At 38.4% G+C, this 17,430-nt stretch overlaps 2 protein-coding genes across 2 annotated transcripts in view; one reads left to right on the top strand and one right to left on the bottom strand.

The window, feature by feature from the left end:
* Window positions 1-17,430, bottom strand: part of rbm46 (RNA binding motif protein 46) — an 80,548-nt gene that overhangs the window by 12,134 nt on the left and 50,984 nt on the right. The gene's annotated exons all lie outside the window — the stretch shown is intronic.
* On the top strand, window positions 8,873-14,531 carry LOC131990102 (cilia- and flagella-associated protein 251-like; the record flags this gene model as incomplete). The annotated part of the gene is made up of 3 exons (XM_059355509.1): window positions 8,873-9,199; window positions 12,205-12,495; window positions 14,349-14,531. Coding segments are annotated over 3 exons (801 nt in total), but the record flags the coding sequence as incomplete, so codon positions are not given.

The following is a 17,430-nucleotide window of genomic DNA, read 5'->3' as shown; positions in this document are numbered from 1 at the left end:
TGGGTCATTTTTTTTTGTAATTTCAATCATCAATCCAAAATGCTATGTGAGCAATATTCTCTCAGTATATCAGATTTTTCACTTTTACTTTTTTTTTTTTGTTATTTGTGTCAATTTATGGTGATTTTTTGTCTTTTACTGGTTATTTTCTGTCTTTTTTGGGTGATTTTGTGTCTTTAATTTGTTTGTTTTTTCCTTTGTAGCCGTTTTATGACTTTTCTTGGTCTTTTTTGTAATTTCAATCATCAATCAAAAATGTTATGTGAGCATCATTCTCTCAGTACATGAGATTCATCACGTTTAGAGGTTTCACCAGAGTCACCAGGCTTCGTCCTCTGGAGGAAATAAAAGTCTTCATGAGAGGAGAAACGGCTGCAGACTTTATGGAGGTCAGTAAAGTTCTGCTCTGCCTGCAGGTTTGTTGTAATGTTACAGTGCTTTTTGTGTCTTTTTTGTTCATTATGTGTCTTTTTTGTCTTTGTTTGGTCATTTTATGTTGTTTACTTTGTCATTTGAATCTTTAGTAGCTCTTTAATGACTTTTTGGCAATGTTGTGTCTTTTTGGTCATTTTGTGTCTTTTTTTGTCCTTTTTTGGTCATTTTGTGTCTTTTTTTAATCATTTTATGGGGTTTTTTGTCATTTAAATCTTTTGCAGTCACCGGAGAGTCTTCATGAGAGGAGAAACGCCCGCAGACTTTATGGAGGTCAGTAAAGTTTTTTTGTCCCAGCCTTTCTTGTAATTTTTTGTTGTTTAGAGGTTTCACCAGAGTCACTGGGCTTTGTCACGGAGGAAATCAAAGTCTTTTTTGGAGTATTTTGTGTCTTTTATTGGCAATTTCTTGTCTTTTATTGGTCATTTTGTGTCTTTTTTGGTCATTTATATCTTTTGTAGCTCTTTTATGACTTCTTGGTAATCTTTACTTTTATTATTGCTCTGTTTTAGTAATTTCAATCATCAATTCAAAATGTTATGAGAACAATATTCTCTCAGTACATGAGATTCGTCACTTTTAGAGGTTTCACCAGAGTCACCGGGCCTCGTCCTCCGGCGGAAATAAAAGTCTTTTGTCGAGTATTTTGTGTCTTTTATTGGTCATTTTGTGTCTTTTATTGGTCATTTTGTGTTTTTTTTGGTCATTTCATGTTTTTTGTTTTGGTCATCTACATTTTTGTAGCTCTTTTATGACTTTTTTGGTCTTTTTTTGTCATTGCAATCATCAATTCAAAATGTTATGAGAACAATATTCTCTCAGTACATGAGATCCCTCACTTTTAGAGGTTTCACCAGAGTCACCGGAGAGTCTTGATGAGAGGAGAAACGCCCGCAGACTTTATGGAGGTCAGTAAAGTTCTGTTGTGCCATCCGTCTCTGCTCTGCCTGCAGTTTTGTTTTTAATGTAACAGCGCTTTTCCCCGAGATGAGTTATGAGTGGCTGGAGTTACATTACTTTGTGTTTCCCTCTGCAGGCGGACTAATCTCAGCTGTGAAATGGAAGAGAGGGATCTTATAATGAGCACATTTGTTTCACACAACCACAAAAACTAATTTCTCGAACGCACTCTCCCGGCTAAAGCGAACACAGAATGTGCAGATTAGGGGTGTGCCATATCATATCGTTCACAATAATATCGGTATATTTTTTTAATGGTTAAAAAAATGCATATCATGATATTGGCAACGTTCCTACTTCTTGATTTAGTGGCGTAAGGCTAACAATTAAAGTTGTTTTAATCACAAAAAGCTACTTACTCTCTGTCGCTAAACACAAGCAGCTTTCAAAATAAGAGCACAGTGTGTTAACAGAATCCACCACAGAACTTACAAGAAGACTGTCAAAATAAGATGCCTTAAAGGAACACTCCACCGTTTTTTTATATTAAAACATGTTATTCGGGTAAGTAAGACGAGTTGATACAGACCTCTTGCGTCTCAATGCGTGCACTCAATCGCCCTGGCGCGCGGCGCCACTTGGCTAGCACTTAGCTTAGCCCAGTTCATTCATTAGGATCCAAACAGATGGACAGTTAGAAGCGACCAAACTCCTCCACGTTTTCCCTATTTAAATACAGCTACACGAGTAGTTAAACGACCAAGTATGGCGACACAAAATAAAACGTGGCGCGCAGTAATATCATCACTCCTGAGGGGAGAAGATTTTTCAGGAGTGATGATATTACTGCGCCGAGTCGAAGTGCTCCCAAGTGCTATTATACATTATAGTTATCCTTTTTATCCGCTTAGAAAAGCGCCACGTTTTATTTTGTGTGTTGTCCCGAGAGAATGAGACCTTTGTTTTCTTCTTTTTTAATCGACATACACTACCGGTCAAAAGTTTTAGAACACCCCAATTTTTCCAGTTTTTTATTGAAATTCAAGCAGTTCAAGTCAAATGAACAGCTTGAAAGGGTCCAAAGGTAAGTGGTGAACTGCCAGAGGTAAATAAAAAAAGGTAAGCTTAACCAAAACTGAAAAATAATGTACATTTCAGAATTATACAAGTAGGCCTTTTTCAGGGAACAAGAAATGGGTTAACAACTTAACTCTATGGAGTCTTGGGCTATTTTGTCCATTTTTGAATTCTTTTCATGTCTTTTTTTAGTCATTTTGTGTCTTTTTTTAGTCATTTTGTGTCTTTTTTTAGTCATTTTGTGTCTTTTTTTGGTCATTTTGTGTCTTTTTTGTCATTTTGTGTCTTTTTTTAGTCATTTTGTGTCTTTTTTTGGTCATTTTGTGTCTTTTTTTAGTCATTTTGTGTCTTTTTTTGGTCATTTTGTGTCTTTTTTTGGTCATTTTGTGTCTTTTTTTAGTCATTTTGTATCTTTTGGTGTCTTTTTTGTCATTTTGTGTCTTTTTTTGACATTTTGTGTCTTTTTTTAGTCATTTTGTGTCTTTTTTTGGTCATTTTGTGTCTTTTTTGTCATTTTGTGTCTTTTTTTAGTCATTTTGTGTCTTTTTTTGGTCATTTTGTGTCTTTTTTTGGTCATTTTGTGTCTTTTTTTAGTCATTTTGTATCTTTTGGTGTCTTTTTTGTCATTTTGTGTCTTTTTTTGACATTTTGTGTCTTTTTTTAGTCATTTTGTGTCTTTTTTTGGTCATTTTGTGTCTTTTTTTTTTAGTAATTTTGTGTCTTTAAGTGTCTTTTTTGTCATTTTGTCTTTTTTTGTCATTTTGTGTCTTTTTTTGGTCATTTTGTGTCTTTTTTTGTCATTTTGTGTCTTTTTTTGGTCATTTTGTGTCTTTTTTTAGTCATTTTGTATCTTTTGGTGTCTTTTTTGTCATTTTGTGTCTTTTTTTGACATTTTGTGTCTTTTTTTAGTAATTTTGTGTCTTTTTTTAGTAATTTTGTGTCTTTTTTTTAGTAATTTTGTGTCTTTAAGTGTCTTTTTTGTCATTTTGTGTCTTTTTTTGTCATTTTGTGTCGGCATACTTGGTCGTTTAACTACTCGTGCAGCTGTATTTAAATAGGGAAAACGTGGAGGAGTTTGGTTGCTTCTAACTGTCCATCTGTTTGGATCCTAATGAATGAACTGGGCTAAGCTAAGTGCTAGCCAAGTGGCGCCGCGCGCCAGGGCGATTGAGTGCACGCATTGAGACGCAAGAGGTCTGTATCAACTCGTCTTACTTACCCGAATAACATGTTTTAATATGAAAAAACGGTGGAGTGTACCTTTAAATAAAACATACAAGAACCTTTATTCTCCTTTACAAAATATCATTAAAATATGCCCCCGGAACCCCTAAATGGTTATATTTATTATTTGCTCATACTTATAATGAGCACATTTGTTTCACACAACCACAAAAACTAGTTTCTCTCATTCCACAGTGAACCTGCTGCTGATTATAAACCCATCAGAGCACGAACGCACTCTCCCAGCTCGCACATGTGTCGCTAAATTCCCCTTTTTTTTTGCAAACATAGGACAATCCTACAAGAAACAATCAGTTAAATCAAGGGGTCTCAAACTCAAATTACCTGGGGGCCGCTGGAGGCAGTATCAAAATTACCCAAAAAAGACACAAAATTACTTAAAGAAGACACAAAATGACCAAAAAAAGACACAAAATTACTAAATAAAAGACACAAAATGACCAAGAAAAGACACATTACCAAAAAAATGACACAAAATGACTGAAAAACACTGAATTACTTTTAAAAAAAGACACAAAATTACCAAATAAGACACAAAATTACTTAAAAAAAGACACAAAATTACCAAAAAAGACAAAAAATGACTGAAAAACACTAAATGACTTTAAAAAAAGACACAAAATTACCAAAAAAGAGACACAATTATTTAAAAAAGACACAAAATGACCAAAAAAAAGACACACAATTACCAGAAAAGACACAAAATTACCAAAAAAGGACACACAATTATTAAAAACGACAGTTATTAAAAACGAGTTATTTAAAAAAGACACAAAATGACCCAAAAAAGACACACAATTACCAGAAAAGACACAAATTTACCAAAAAAGACACAATTATTTAAAAAAGACACAAAATGACCCAAAAAAGACACAAAATTACCAAAAAAGGACACACAATTATTAAAAACGACACACAGTTATTAAAAACGACACACAATTATTAAAAACGACACACAATTATTTAAAAAAGACACCAAAAAAAAGACACAAAATTAACAAAAAAAAGTAATTAAAGGGACCTTACACACACAACACGATAAAGTGCCATTCATATAAAACTCACATTAAACTTTCATATCAAGGTGGGGGCCACAAAATATCATCACGAGGGCCGCAATTGGCCCGCGGGCCGCGAGTTTGAGACCCATGAGTTGTTTATTGTTGTTGATTGGATTTTGCTAAGACGACACATGTGTCCGTCTGTGTGTCTTAGAGGGACGTCCTGGCAGCCTACTTTACTGCTCGCAGAGGAAAACACTCGGAGGAGAGAAAAGAAAGAGGTCTGGTGGGCTTCACTTCAAAGACTGGCGTTGGATCCGTACATCAGAGCGAGCTCCCCCGGGGGCCGCCGCCTCTCAGGGACCGCCAGGATTTGCTATAATTGGAGTTTGTGATTCTAAATCCCGTGCAGACCTGCCTCGTCTGATTTGAACAGTAACGACTCAGAGACGGAGCTCCCTTGGCGGTTTCACTAATCCCCATGTGATGCAACTTCATCATCTTCTCCCTTCACCTACTTCTGTGAAAACTGGCGCGTTACGGACGACGGGGTTTCTCTTTTTGGAAGATTTTTCTCAAAGCTCGGAGAAAGACAGTAAAATGATACCAGTGTGCCAGTGGGGCTCATTAAATGTTCCACGTGAACATGTTACAGTGCAATTACAGGAAGAGGTCCCTCATAGTGGAACACAATCTGCAAGGGAGGATGAAGGGATGAAACGTGAGGAAGAGTTCAAACTGAGCTCCGTTAAAGATTTCTGTTTCCGTCACGAGTCGGACTCAAAAACTACCTGAATCCATAGAATTATAATTGACTTGCTTAATACAATAAAACACGTACACTACCGGTCAAAAGTTTTAGAACAGCCCAATTTTTCCAGTTTTTTGTTGAAATTCAAGCAGTTCAAGTCAAATGAACAGCTTGAAAGGGTCCAAAGGTAAGTGGTGAACTGCCAGAGGTAAATAAAAAAAGGTAAGCTTAACCAAAACTGGAAAATAATGTACATTTCAGAATTATACAAGTAGGCCTTTTTCAGGGAACAAGAAATGGGTTAACAACTTAACTCTATGGAGTCTTGGGCTATTTTGTCCATTTTTGAATTCTTTTCATGTCTTTGTAAGTCATTTTGTGTCTTTTTTTGGCCATTTTGTGTCTTTTTTTGTGTCTTTTTTGTCATTTTGTGTCTTTTTTTAGTCATTTTGTGTCTTTTTTTAGTCATTTTGTGTCTTTTTTTGGTCATTTTGTGTCTTTTGGTGTCTTTTTGTCATTTTGTGTCTTTTTTAGTCATTTTGTATCTTTTGGTGTCTTTTTTAAGTAATTTTGTGTCTTTTTTTGGTCATTTTGTGTCTTTTTTTAGTCATTTTGTGTCTTTTTTTAGTCATTTTGTGTCTTTTTTTAGTCATTTTGTGTCTTTAGGTGTCTTTTTTGTCATTTTGTGTCTTTTTTTGGTCATTTTGTGTCTTTTTTTAGTCATTTTGTGTCTTTTTTCGATCATTTTGTGTCTTTTTTTAGTCATTTTGTGTCTTTTTTTGGTCATTTTGTGTTTTTAAGTGTCTTTTTTGTCATTTTGTGTCTTTTTTTAGTTATTTTGTGTCTTTAGGTGTCTTTTTTGTCATTTTGTGTCTTTTTTTGGTCATTTTGTGTCTTTAAGTGTCTTTTTTGTCATTTTGTGTCTTTTTTTGGTCATTTTGTGTCTTTTGGTGTGTTTTCTTGGTCATTTTGTGTCTTTTGGTGTCTTTTTTTGTCATTTTGTGTCTTTTTTTGGTCATTTTGTGTCTTTTTTTAGTCCTTTAGTCCAACATAAAATGTGATTTTAAATCTTTTTTTTACTTTCAAAACACTATCATGCTCAATAAAGAATTTTAAATGTTGCAAATGTGCATTAATTTCAGAGTACACTGAGACATTAAACTGCATAATTCTCAATTAAATTCTGGAAAAGTTGGTGTGTTCTAAAACTTTTGACCGGTAGTGTATGTTTTCTTTAAAGAATCGCCAAAAATCCACCTTTTATCAAAGAGAAACTGTAAAACGGACATTATCGTAAGAGTTTGAGCTTTCCAACGGTCCTTAAACGGATAATCAGTTATGAACATTTCCGTAGTAAAAAGTGACCAAAACTTGTGTCAAATGTTGATATTAGTGTCAGAATCTCTTTATTCTCCATGTGTCATTTAAAATAAAGCGTTTGCACTAACCAGATCCTGTTAAAAACATTAAATTCTCCTCAGAGACACTGAAGACATGATTGATTCTGCTGAGACCAACGGTCACGTGACAAATATTCACTGAGAATCTGTTTACACAGAGCAGAGAGGAGAGGACAGGAGAGGCTGTTTACACAGAGCAGAGAGGAGAGGACAGGAGAGGCTGTTTACACAGAGCAGAGAGGAGAGGACAGGAGAGGCTGTTTACACAGAGCTGAGAGGAGAGGACAGGAGAGGCTGTTTACACAGAGCAGAGAGGAGAGGACAGGAGAGGCTGTGTTTTGTGACTTTTGGTAATTTTGTGTCTTTAGTGATTTTTTTGTCTTATTTTTTGGTAATTTTGTGTCCTTTTGTTATGGGGAAGCTGGAAACATGACAATACTGACAATTTGTACAATATGTGGAGAAAACTGGTTGTTGTCCTTTTTTTGGTAATGTGTCTGTTGTGGTCATTTTTCGTCTTTGTTTTGGTAAATTGTGTGTTCTTTTGTAATTTTGTGTGTTTTTTGGTAGTTTTGTGTCGTTTCTTGTCAATTTTGTGGGGTTTTTTTACATTTTGTCTCGTTTGATTTTTAGTCTTTTTCGTAATGTTGTGTCCGTTGGTGATTTTGTCTCTTTTCTTTACATTTTTAGTGTATTTGGTAATTTTTGAATTTTATGTCTTTTGAATTTCCCTTTTCCATTTTCCTTTTTACTTATTACCCTTTTACATTTTTTGTTTTACAACACTTTTTTTACACCATTTGTGACACTTGGAAAAGTATTGTATCCATAAACACCATTTTATTCTAATTAAAATGAGATTTTTCTTTCTAATTTCTGTCATTCTAACTGTGTTATTCGTCACAAAGACCTGTTTGAGATTTTCCCACTTCTTGTAGATTAATATAGATTTTATATAATACAGTGAAATACAAGGACACAGAGAGGAGAATGCTACATGATACACTTATTATTATTAGTTTGTTATTTTTCTGTCGTTCAGTCGACTGATCGTTGCAGCACTACCTGAAATAAATAAAATAAGCTCTGAGTTAAAGCGAGTTAAACACGTGTACCAAAAAGCAGCTTTTGATTCTGTCTGTTCCTGTGGCGGCGAGGCGGAGGGCAGTCGGCGGCGAGGCGCCGAGGGAGACGCCTGACTGGAAGATGAACTCCCAGCACGGTGAGAGAGGCAACAACAGAAGAAGAAGAAGACGCACAGAGTGACGCAGGAAAAATAAAACAAACAGGAGAAGAAGAAGAAGAAGAGTGAAACCTTTCTGAGGGTTTTTTGTTGCTAACGGAGACACAGAATGTGCAGATTAGGGCTGTGCCATATCGTATCGTTCACAATAATATCGGTATATTTTATATATATATATATATTTTTTTTTAATGGTATATTATATATATATATATATATATATATATATTTTTTTTTTTTTTATTTTATTTATTTATTTATTAATTTTTTTTTAATGGTTAAAAAAATGCATAGCGGTACAAACACATGGTTTTCACAAGGTACAGGCAGGAAGAAGGGCTTTAACAACCGGGTGTTTTCATAAATTATAAATTATTCATGTATTTGTTTATGTAATCTATTTCTTTAAAAAAAAAAAAAATTAAAAAAAAATTGTATTTAGGAAGAAGAGGAGGAAGCTGAGGAGGAAAAGAAGGAGGAAGAGGAGGAACATGAGGAGTAGCAGGAGGAAGAGGAGGAACATGAGGAGGAGATGGAAGAGGAGGAGGTAGAGAAGGAAAATGAGGAGGAGGAAAAGGAGGAACATGAGAAGGAGGAAGAGGAGGAAGATGAGAAGGAGGAGGCGGAAGAAGAGGAGGAAGCTGAGGAGGAAAAGAAGGAGGAAGAGGAGGAACATGAGGAGTAGCAGGAGGAAGAGGAGGAACATGAGAAGGAGGAAGAGGAGGAACATGAAGAGGAGGACAAGGAGTTAAATGAGAAGGAGGAAGAGGAGGAAGACAAGAAAAAGGAGGAAGATGAGAATGAGGAAGAAGAGGAGGAAGATGAGAAGGAGGAGGAGGAAGAAGAGGAACATGAGGAGGAGATGGAAGAGGAGGAACATGAGAAGGAGGAAGAGGAGGAAGACAAGAAAAAGGAGGAAGATGAGAATGAGGAGAAAGAGGAGGAAGATGAGGAGGAGGAGGAAGAGGAGGAACATGAGGAGGAGATGGAAGAGGAGGAACATGAGAAGGAGGAAGAGGAGGAACATGAAGAGGAGGACAAGGAGTTAAATGAGAAGGAGGAAGAGGAGGAAGACAAGAAAAAGGAGGAAGATGAGAATGAGGAGAAAGAGGAGGAAGATGAGAAGGAGGAGGAGGAAGAAGAGGAGGAAGCTGAGGAGGAAAAGAAGGAGGAAGAGGAGGAACATGAGAAGGAGGAGGAATCTATCTATCTAATCTAATCTATTTCTTAAAAAAAAAAAAAAAAAAAAATTTATTTATTTATTTTTTTTGTAAATATGTATTATTGAAATATGTGTTTAGAAAAGGGGAGAGAAGGTTTGAATAAGCATATGCTTCATCCTGCTCCTTTTCGGACATGCTGCGTTCACATTACAGCGTTTGTTTTGACTATTGCTATTTTTTGTTTTGTTTTGATTATTCTCATTGGATGTATTTGTTTTTGTGTTTACTTTGTTGTGTTACTCGCACATGTTCGAAATAAAAAGCTGAACTGAACATATCATGATATTGGCAACGTTCCTACTTCTTGATTTAGTGGCGTAAGGCTAACAATTAAAGTTGTTTTAATCACAAAAAGCTACTTACTCTGTGTCGTTAAACACATGCAGCTTTCAAAATAAGAGCATGGTGTGTTAACCGAATCCACCATATAATTCTGTGTCTTTTTTGGTAATTTTGTGTCTTTTTTAAGTCATTTTGTGGTCATTTTATGTCTTTTTTTTTATTCTGTGTCTTTTTTTGGTCATTTTGATACTGCCTCCAGCGGCCCCTAGGTAATTTGAGTTTGAGACCCCTGCCCGAAATGGTTATATTTATTATTTGCTCATACTCAAGAGTCAAGAGTAATTTTTTTTGTATTTGGCAACTGTTGAGATTTGCACTTCAAACTACATTTTAGATTTTTATTTATTTATACAGACTAAAAAAAAAATTATATTTTCTATATCTTTTTAAGTATTTCGTAATATCGTGAAGAATAATCGTTATCGCAAAAAATAGCCTGAAATGTCGTGATATTATTTTAGGGCCATATCGCCCAGCCCTAGTGCAATCCAATCCAATCCAATCCAATCCAATCCACTTTATTTATATAGCACAATTTTAGCAAACACAAGGTTTCCAAAGTGCTGCACAAACAATAAATACATAACACAATACAAAGAGATGTAGTAAAACAATAGATCAGTAAGATGCAGTAAGATAAAATAAATAAAAAATGGGATAAAAATAAATAAAATAAAATGTAAAACGTACTGCCCGCACAAAATAAAATATGCATGAATACAATAAAAACAAAATATCATAAAATCATAAAATCAACATAAAATCAACACTCTAGATCTAGTGCAGATAATAAAAGAGCAGAAGAAGAAAGTGTAGTTCTGGAATCAGCTGATGAAACGTTCACTGTGTCGAGTTCTGTTATTAATTAAAGACGCACACACACACAGAGCATAAATATTACACCTCCTCTCCCGCTGAGATTCATTTTCATAATCCCAGCTGTGTAACTCCTGCACCTCCCCCTCTGCCTCTTCTCCTTATCGTTTCCTCCCCCTTTTAAAGGTCTTCCTCTCTACTTGTCCTCCCACTCTTCTATCCCTCTTCATCCTCCTCTTCCCCCCCGTGTCATCCTGTCCTCCCTCCAGTTTAGTCAATTTTTCTCTCCATTTAGATTCCTTTTCTAATTCTTTTGCCGTCAAGATGATGAAAAGAAAGGAGAAGAATGAGGAGGAGGAAGAGGAGAGGAGCAGAGCGAGAGAAAGGATGAGAAGGAGGAGGAATCTTAAGAAAGGAAGAAAAGGTAGAATAGATTGAGAAAAGGACGAGTAGAGCTTGGAAGAAAAAAACTGAGGAAAACAGGACAAGGGAGGAGACGAGGAAAAACAGAGAGAAAGAAGGAAGTTGAGGAGGAAAAGAAGGAGGAAGAGGAGGAACATGAGAAGGAGGAGGAGGAAGAGGAGGATCATGGGAAGGACAAGGAACATAATGAGGAGGAAGAGGAAGAGAGGAAGGCAGATGATGGAAACAGGAAAAGGAGGAACATGAGAAGGAGGAGGAGGAAGAGGAGGATCATGAGAAGGAGGAGGAAAAGGAGGAACATGAGAAGAACGAGGAAAAGGAGGAACATAAGAAGGAGGAGGAAAAGGAGGAACATGAGAAGGAGGAGGAGGAAGAGGAGGATCATGGGAAGGAGGAGGAACATAATGAGGAGGAGGAGGAAGAGAGGAAGGCAGATGATGGAAACAGGAAGAGGAGGAACATGAGGAGAGAAGTTAGTTCACTCCTCCAGAGTCTGGGGGTGATTCTTCTTCTCTGGATTTTCACTGCAGGACAAGTGAAGTAAACTGAACGGATTCATGGTGATAAAAATGGCTGCAGAGGGGAGAGAGGAGAGGAGGAGCAGGAGAAGAGAAGAAAGAGAAGGAACATGAGGAGGACCAGGAGGAACATGAGAAGGAGGAGGAGGAGAAAGAGGAGGAACATGAGGAGGAGATGGAGGAGGAGGAACATGAGAAGGAGGTAGAGAAGGAACATGAAGAGGAGGACAAGGAGTTAAATGAGGAGGAGGAGATGGAAGAGGAGGAACATGAGGAGGAGGAAGAGGGGGAACATGCGAAGGAGGAAGAGGAGGAACATGAAGAGGAGAAGAAGGAGTTAAATGAGAAGGAGGAAGAGGAAAAAGACAAGAAAAAGGAGGAAGATGAGAATGAGGAGAAAGAGGAGGAAGAGGAGGAAGATGAGAAGGAGGAGGAGGAAGAAGCTGAGGAGTAAAAGAAGGAGGAAGAGGAGGAACATGAGAAGGAGGAGGAGGAAGAGGAGGATCATGGGAAGGACGAGGAACATAATGAGGAGGAAGAGAGGAAGGCAGATGATGGAAACAGGAAAAGGAGGAACGTGAGAAGGAGGAGGAGGAAGAGGAGGATCATGAGAAGGAGGAGGAAGAAGAGGAGGATCATGAGAAGGAGGAGGAAGAGGAGGAACATGAGAAGGATGAGGAAAAGGAGGAACATGAGAAGGAGGAGGAAGAGGAGGATTATGGGAAGGACGAGGAACATAATGAGGAGGAGGAGGAAGAGAGGAAGGCAGATGATGGAAACAGGAAAAGGAGGAACATGAGAAGGAGGAGGAGGAAGAGGAGGATCATGAGAAGGAGGAGGAAGAAGAGGAGGATCATGAGAAGGAGGAGGAAAAGGAGGAACATGAGAAGGAGGAGGAAGAGGAGGAACATGAGGAGGACGAGGAAAAGGAGGAACATGAGAAGGAGGAGGAGGAAGAGGAGGAACATGAGAAGGACGAGGAAAAGGAGGAACATGAGGAGGAGGAGGAAGAGGAGGATCATGAGAAGGACGAGGAAGAGGAGGAACATGAGAAGGACGAAGAAAAGGAGGAAGAGGAGGATCATGAGAAGGATGAGGAACATAATGAGGAGGAGGAGGAAGAGAGGAAGGCAGATGATGGAAACAGGAAGAGGAGGAACATGAGGAGAGAAGTTAGTTCACTCCTCCAGAGTCTGGAGGTGATTCTTCTTCTCTGGATTTGTGAAGTAAACTGAACGGATTCATGGTGATAAAAACGGCTGCAGAGGCATTTTAAACGAACACACACTCAGAGTTTCAGCAGCAGGTTTTCCTCCATCAGCAGGTTAAAGAAGAGAAAGAACACTTTGATGTCCTTTAACCATCACGCAGCAGAAACAGCAAAAAGGAGCTGAAAACACCTGAAAACTAACACACACACACACACACACACACACACACACACAAGGCTGCAACAGCAGGCCTGATTAGCACAGAGGTGTGGAGCTGTGAGTGCTGACAGGAGAACAGTGGAGCAGAGAGGAGGAGAACAGGGATTATAAATCTGAGTCAGAGTGAAGGAGAAAAACTGCAGCTAAAAAAAGACAAACAGAGAGAAAGAGGGATGAAGGAAAAGAGGACAAGAAGAGAGGGGACGTTTCTATCGGCGCTTTTATGCACCTAAGGAATGGGCACAAGCATAACAGCAGAAATGAGAAAGAAAATTATGGCGGGAAAAAGAGAGATCAATAAATATCTATAAGTCTTGCAGCTAAATGGAATCAGCGCAATCATAACTCAGACATGTTTTTGTGCAGGAAAGAAGAAAAAAATGAAAGATGAATTCTTTTATGTATTTGCTTTTGCCCATGTGTCACGAATGACACAAAATCAGAAAAATACAAGAACAGAAAACGACACAAAATTACCAAACAATGACGAAAAATTACCAAAAGATTTATATGACGAAAAAAGCGATAAAAAGGTCAAAAGCCACAAAATTACCCAAAAAAAAAAGATCCAAAAATGACCAAAAAAGTCACAAAATTACCAAAAGACACAAAATTGCAAAAAAAGACACAAAATCACCAAAAAGACACAGAAATTGCCAAAGAAAGTCACAAAATTACCAAAATGACAAAAATCCCCATAACAAAAGGACACAAAATTACCAAAATAAGACAAAAAAATCGCCAAAAAAAGGAACACAAAATCACCAAAAAAGACACAAAATTACCAAAAGTCACAAAACACAGCCTCTCCTGTCCTCTCCTCTCTGCTCTGTGTAAACAGCCTCTCCTGTCCTCTCCTCTCTGCTCTGTGTAAATAGCCTCTCCTGTCCTCTCCTCTCTGCTCTGTGTAAACAGCCTCTCCTGTCCTCTCCTCTCTGCTCTGTGTAAACAGCCTCTCCTGTCCTCTCCTCTCTGCTCTGTGTAAACAGCCTCTCCTGTCCTCTCCTCTCTGCTCTGTGTAAACAGCCTCTCCTCTCCTGTCCTCTCCTCTCTGCTCTGTGTAAACAGCCTCTCCTGTCCTCTCCCCTCTGCTCTGTGTAAACAGCCTCTCCTGTCCGCTCTGTGTAAACAGCCTCTCCTGTCCTCTCCTCTCTGCTCTGTGTAAACAGCCTCTCCTGTCCTCTCCTCTCTGCTCTGTGTAAACAGCCTCTCCTGTCCTCTCCCCTCTGCTCTGTGTAAACAGCCTCTCTTCTCCTGTCCTCTCCTCTCAGCTCTGTGTAAACAGCCTCTCCTGTCCTCTCCCCTCTGCTCTGTGTAAACAGCCTCTCCTGTCCTCTCCTCTCTGCTCTGTGTAAACAGCCTCTCCTGTCCTCTCCTCTCTGCTCTGTGTAAACAGCCTCTCTTCTCCTGTCCTCTCCTCTCAGGTCTGTGTAAACAGCCTCTCCTGTCCTCTCCCCTCTGCTCTGTGTAAACAGCCTCTCCTGTCCTCTCCTCTCTGCTCTGTGTAAACAGCCTCTCCTGTCCTCTCCCCTCTGATCTGTGTAAAGCCAGTACTGGTTGGTGTACTTACAGGTCAGCGTCTGTCTGCAGTCTCTCTGAAAGCCAGTGGGAGATTTACTCGTCTGGCGGCCTCTTGCTCGGTCACTCTTGGCCTCCGCCCCATGATGTCAGCAGAACCAGGTCTGATGCTGGCTCTTCTGGTTCTGGTTCTGGCTCTGGTTCAGGCCTGACACCGGTGGAAAAGCTGCACGCAGGGTGGGTGGGTCAAACAATCCCGGGACTTTCACCCATGAAACGGCGTTCCCCTGACAACAAAACTAAACCATTGTGCATCACTTTTTAAAACTTTTCAACAGTAGTCACGTTGTCCTCCTAACTACTTCACTTCCAGCATTTAGATCATTCATGTACTGTTTAAACTGTCTTTTAGAGTCTAACCAGGTTTCTGCTCTACACCCAAAAATAAGGACTAAAAGGCACATAGTGTGTAAAAAAGACATAAAATTACCAAAAACAAAGTCATATTACCGAAGAATGGATGTAAAATGACCAAAAAAGACAAAATTACCAAAAAAAACGTAAAGTGACCAGAAAAGACACAAAATTACAAAAAGACGTAAAATTACCAAAAAGACGTAAAATCACCCAAAAAAGACATTAGAAACAAAGTCGTACAATTACCAAAACACACACACACACACACTCTAATAAACACACACACTCTAAAACACACACACACACACACACTCTAAAAAACACACTCTCTCTAACACACACACACTCTAAAAAACACACTCTCTCTCTCTAATACACACACTCTAAAACGCACGCACACACTCTCTCTTTAACACACACTCTCTCTCTCTAACACACACACACACACACACTCTCTCACACACACTCTAACACACACACTCACACACACTCTCTAACACACACACACACACACACACACACACACACACTCTCTCTCTCTAACACACACACACTCTCTCACACACTCTCTCTAACACACACACACACACACACACACACACTAACACACACACTCACACACTCTCTTTCTAACACACACTCTCTCTCTAACATACACACACACACTCTCTAACACAAACACACTCTCTCTCTCTCTAACACACACACACTCTCTATAACACACACACTCTCTAAGACACACACACTCTCTAACACACACACACTCTCTAACACACACACACACACACACACACACTCTATAACACACACACACTCTAACACACACACTCTAACACACACACTCTCTCTAACACACACACTCTCTTTCTAACACACACTCTCTCTCTCTAACACACACACACACACACACTCTCTCTCTCTAACACACACACACACACACACACTCTCTCTCTCTAACACACACTCTCTCTCTATAAACACACACACTCTCTCTATAAACACACACACACACACACACACACACACACACTCTCTCTCTAACACACACACACACTCTCTAACACACCCTCTCTTTCTAACACACACTCTCTCTCTCTAACACACACACACACACACTCTCTCTCTATAAACACACACACACACACACACACTCTCTCTCTCTAACACACACACACTCTCTACAACACACACACTCTCTAAGACACACACACTCTCTAACACACACACACACACACTCTATAACACACACACACACACTCTCTCTAAAACACACTCTCTCTCTCTAACACACACACACACACACACACACACTCTCTCTCTATAAACACACACACACACACTCTCTCTCTCTCTAACACACACACACTCTCTACAACACACACACTCTCTAAGACACACACACTCTCTAACACACACACACACACTCTATAACACACACACACACACACTCTCTCTAACACACACACTCTCTCTAACACACACACTCTCTCTAACACACACACTCTCTCTAACACACACACACTCTCTAACACACACACTCTCCAACACACACACTCTCTAACACACACTCTCTCTAACACACACTCTCTCTCTAACACACACTCTCTCTCTCTAACACACACACACACACACACATTAACAGACACACACAGTAACATTACAACAAACTTTCTAAAACAGAAACACAGTAAAATATATTTTAACTCCTCAAATTTAATCACAAGGACGAGACTTATTTTCTAATGAAACTCATTTTTATTTAAAGTGGGTACGGCATTTTAAATTGAAATAAATAGTGTCATATTTATTTACACCAAATAGTTTTCCTGATTGTTTTTTAAATATCAGTATATTTTTTTGCTTGCTTGTTTAATTTGCATCAGTGAGCAGATTAAAACTTTAAATTAATAACAGATTAACAGAAAATCACAAGCTGCTTTGGATTTGAGTTCGAAAAATAAATAAACTATAAGCTGGATTTAGATAATCATGTTTTCTTCCACTTTCCTTTCCATTTGAACTCATTAAATATCAACAAATCACGTAGATAAACTGAACTAAACTGAACTTTTTATACACATTTTCAGCTTGGAAACAATCAGCCCTGAAAACACATAGCGGACTAAATTATAATAAAACATTAAAACTGTACAAATAACATGTTTAAAGCTCCAAAAGAGCCTGAAAGCAACAAATAACTGCAGCAGGAGATTAATGAGCTGCTCAGTTCTGAACCGATCAATAAACACAACACGAACATGAAGAAAACCATTCTTTGTTCCTGCTGGAGACGTTAAAACAGATCGATAAAACCACTTCAGAGTCAAAGCTACAACACTTATTTAACCTCAGACCTCGAGTGTGAATAAAAAGCTCTAAAACAACAACAACAGTTGCCGCTCGGCTTCTTATTTCCTCTGACGGAGAAATAAACATCCTGCTCTCCGCCTCTCACAGTCTCAAACTGCTTTCATTATTTGGATTTTTCCCCAGTTTTATTCCTTCAGCTGCCTCTTATTTTATTTCCTGTAAATGTTGTTTTCCAAAATAAAAAGGTTTAAAACTCTGGAGAAACTTTTTACCCAGTTGTATTCCTTCAACTGCCTCTTATTTTATTTCCTGTAAATGTTGTTTTCCAAAATAAAAGGTTTAAAACTCTGGAGAAACTTTTTACCCAGTTTTATTCCTTCAGCT

The sequence above is a fragment of the Centropristis striata genome, chromosome 17, assembly GCF_030273125.1.
Source record: "Centropristis striata isolate RG_2023a ecotype Rhode Island chromosome 17, C.striata_1.0, whole genome shotgun sequence".
In the NCBI taxonomy this organism is placed as follows: Eukaryota; Metazoa; Chordata; class Actinopteri; order Perciformes; family Serranidae; genus Centropristis; species Centropristis striata.
The sequence above is the reverse complement of the archived record's forward strand: the minus strand, read 5'-3'. Positions and strand labels throughout refer to the sequence as shown.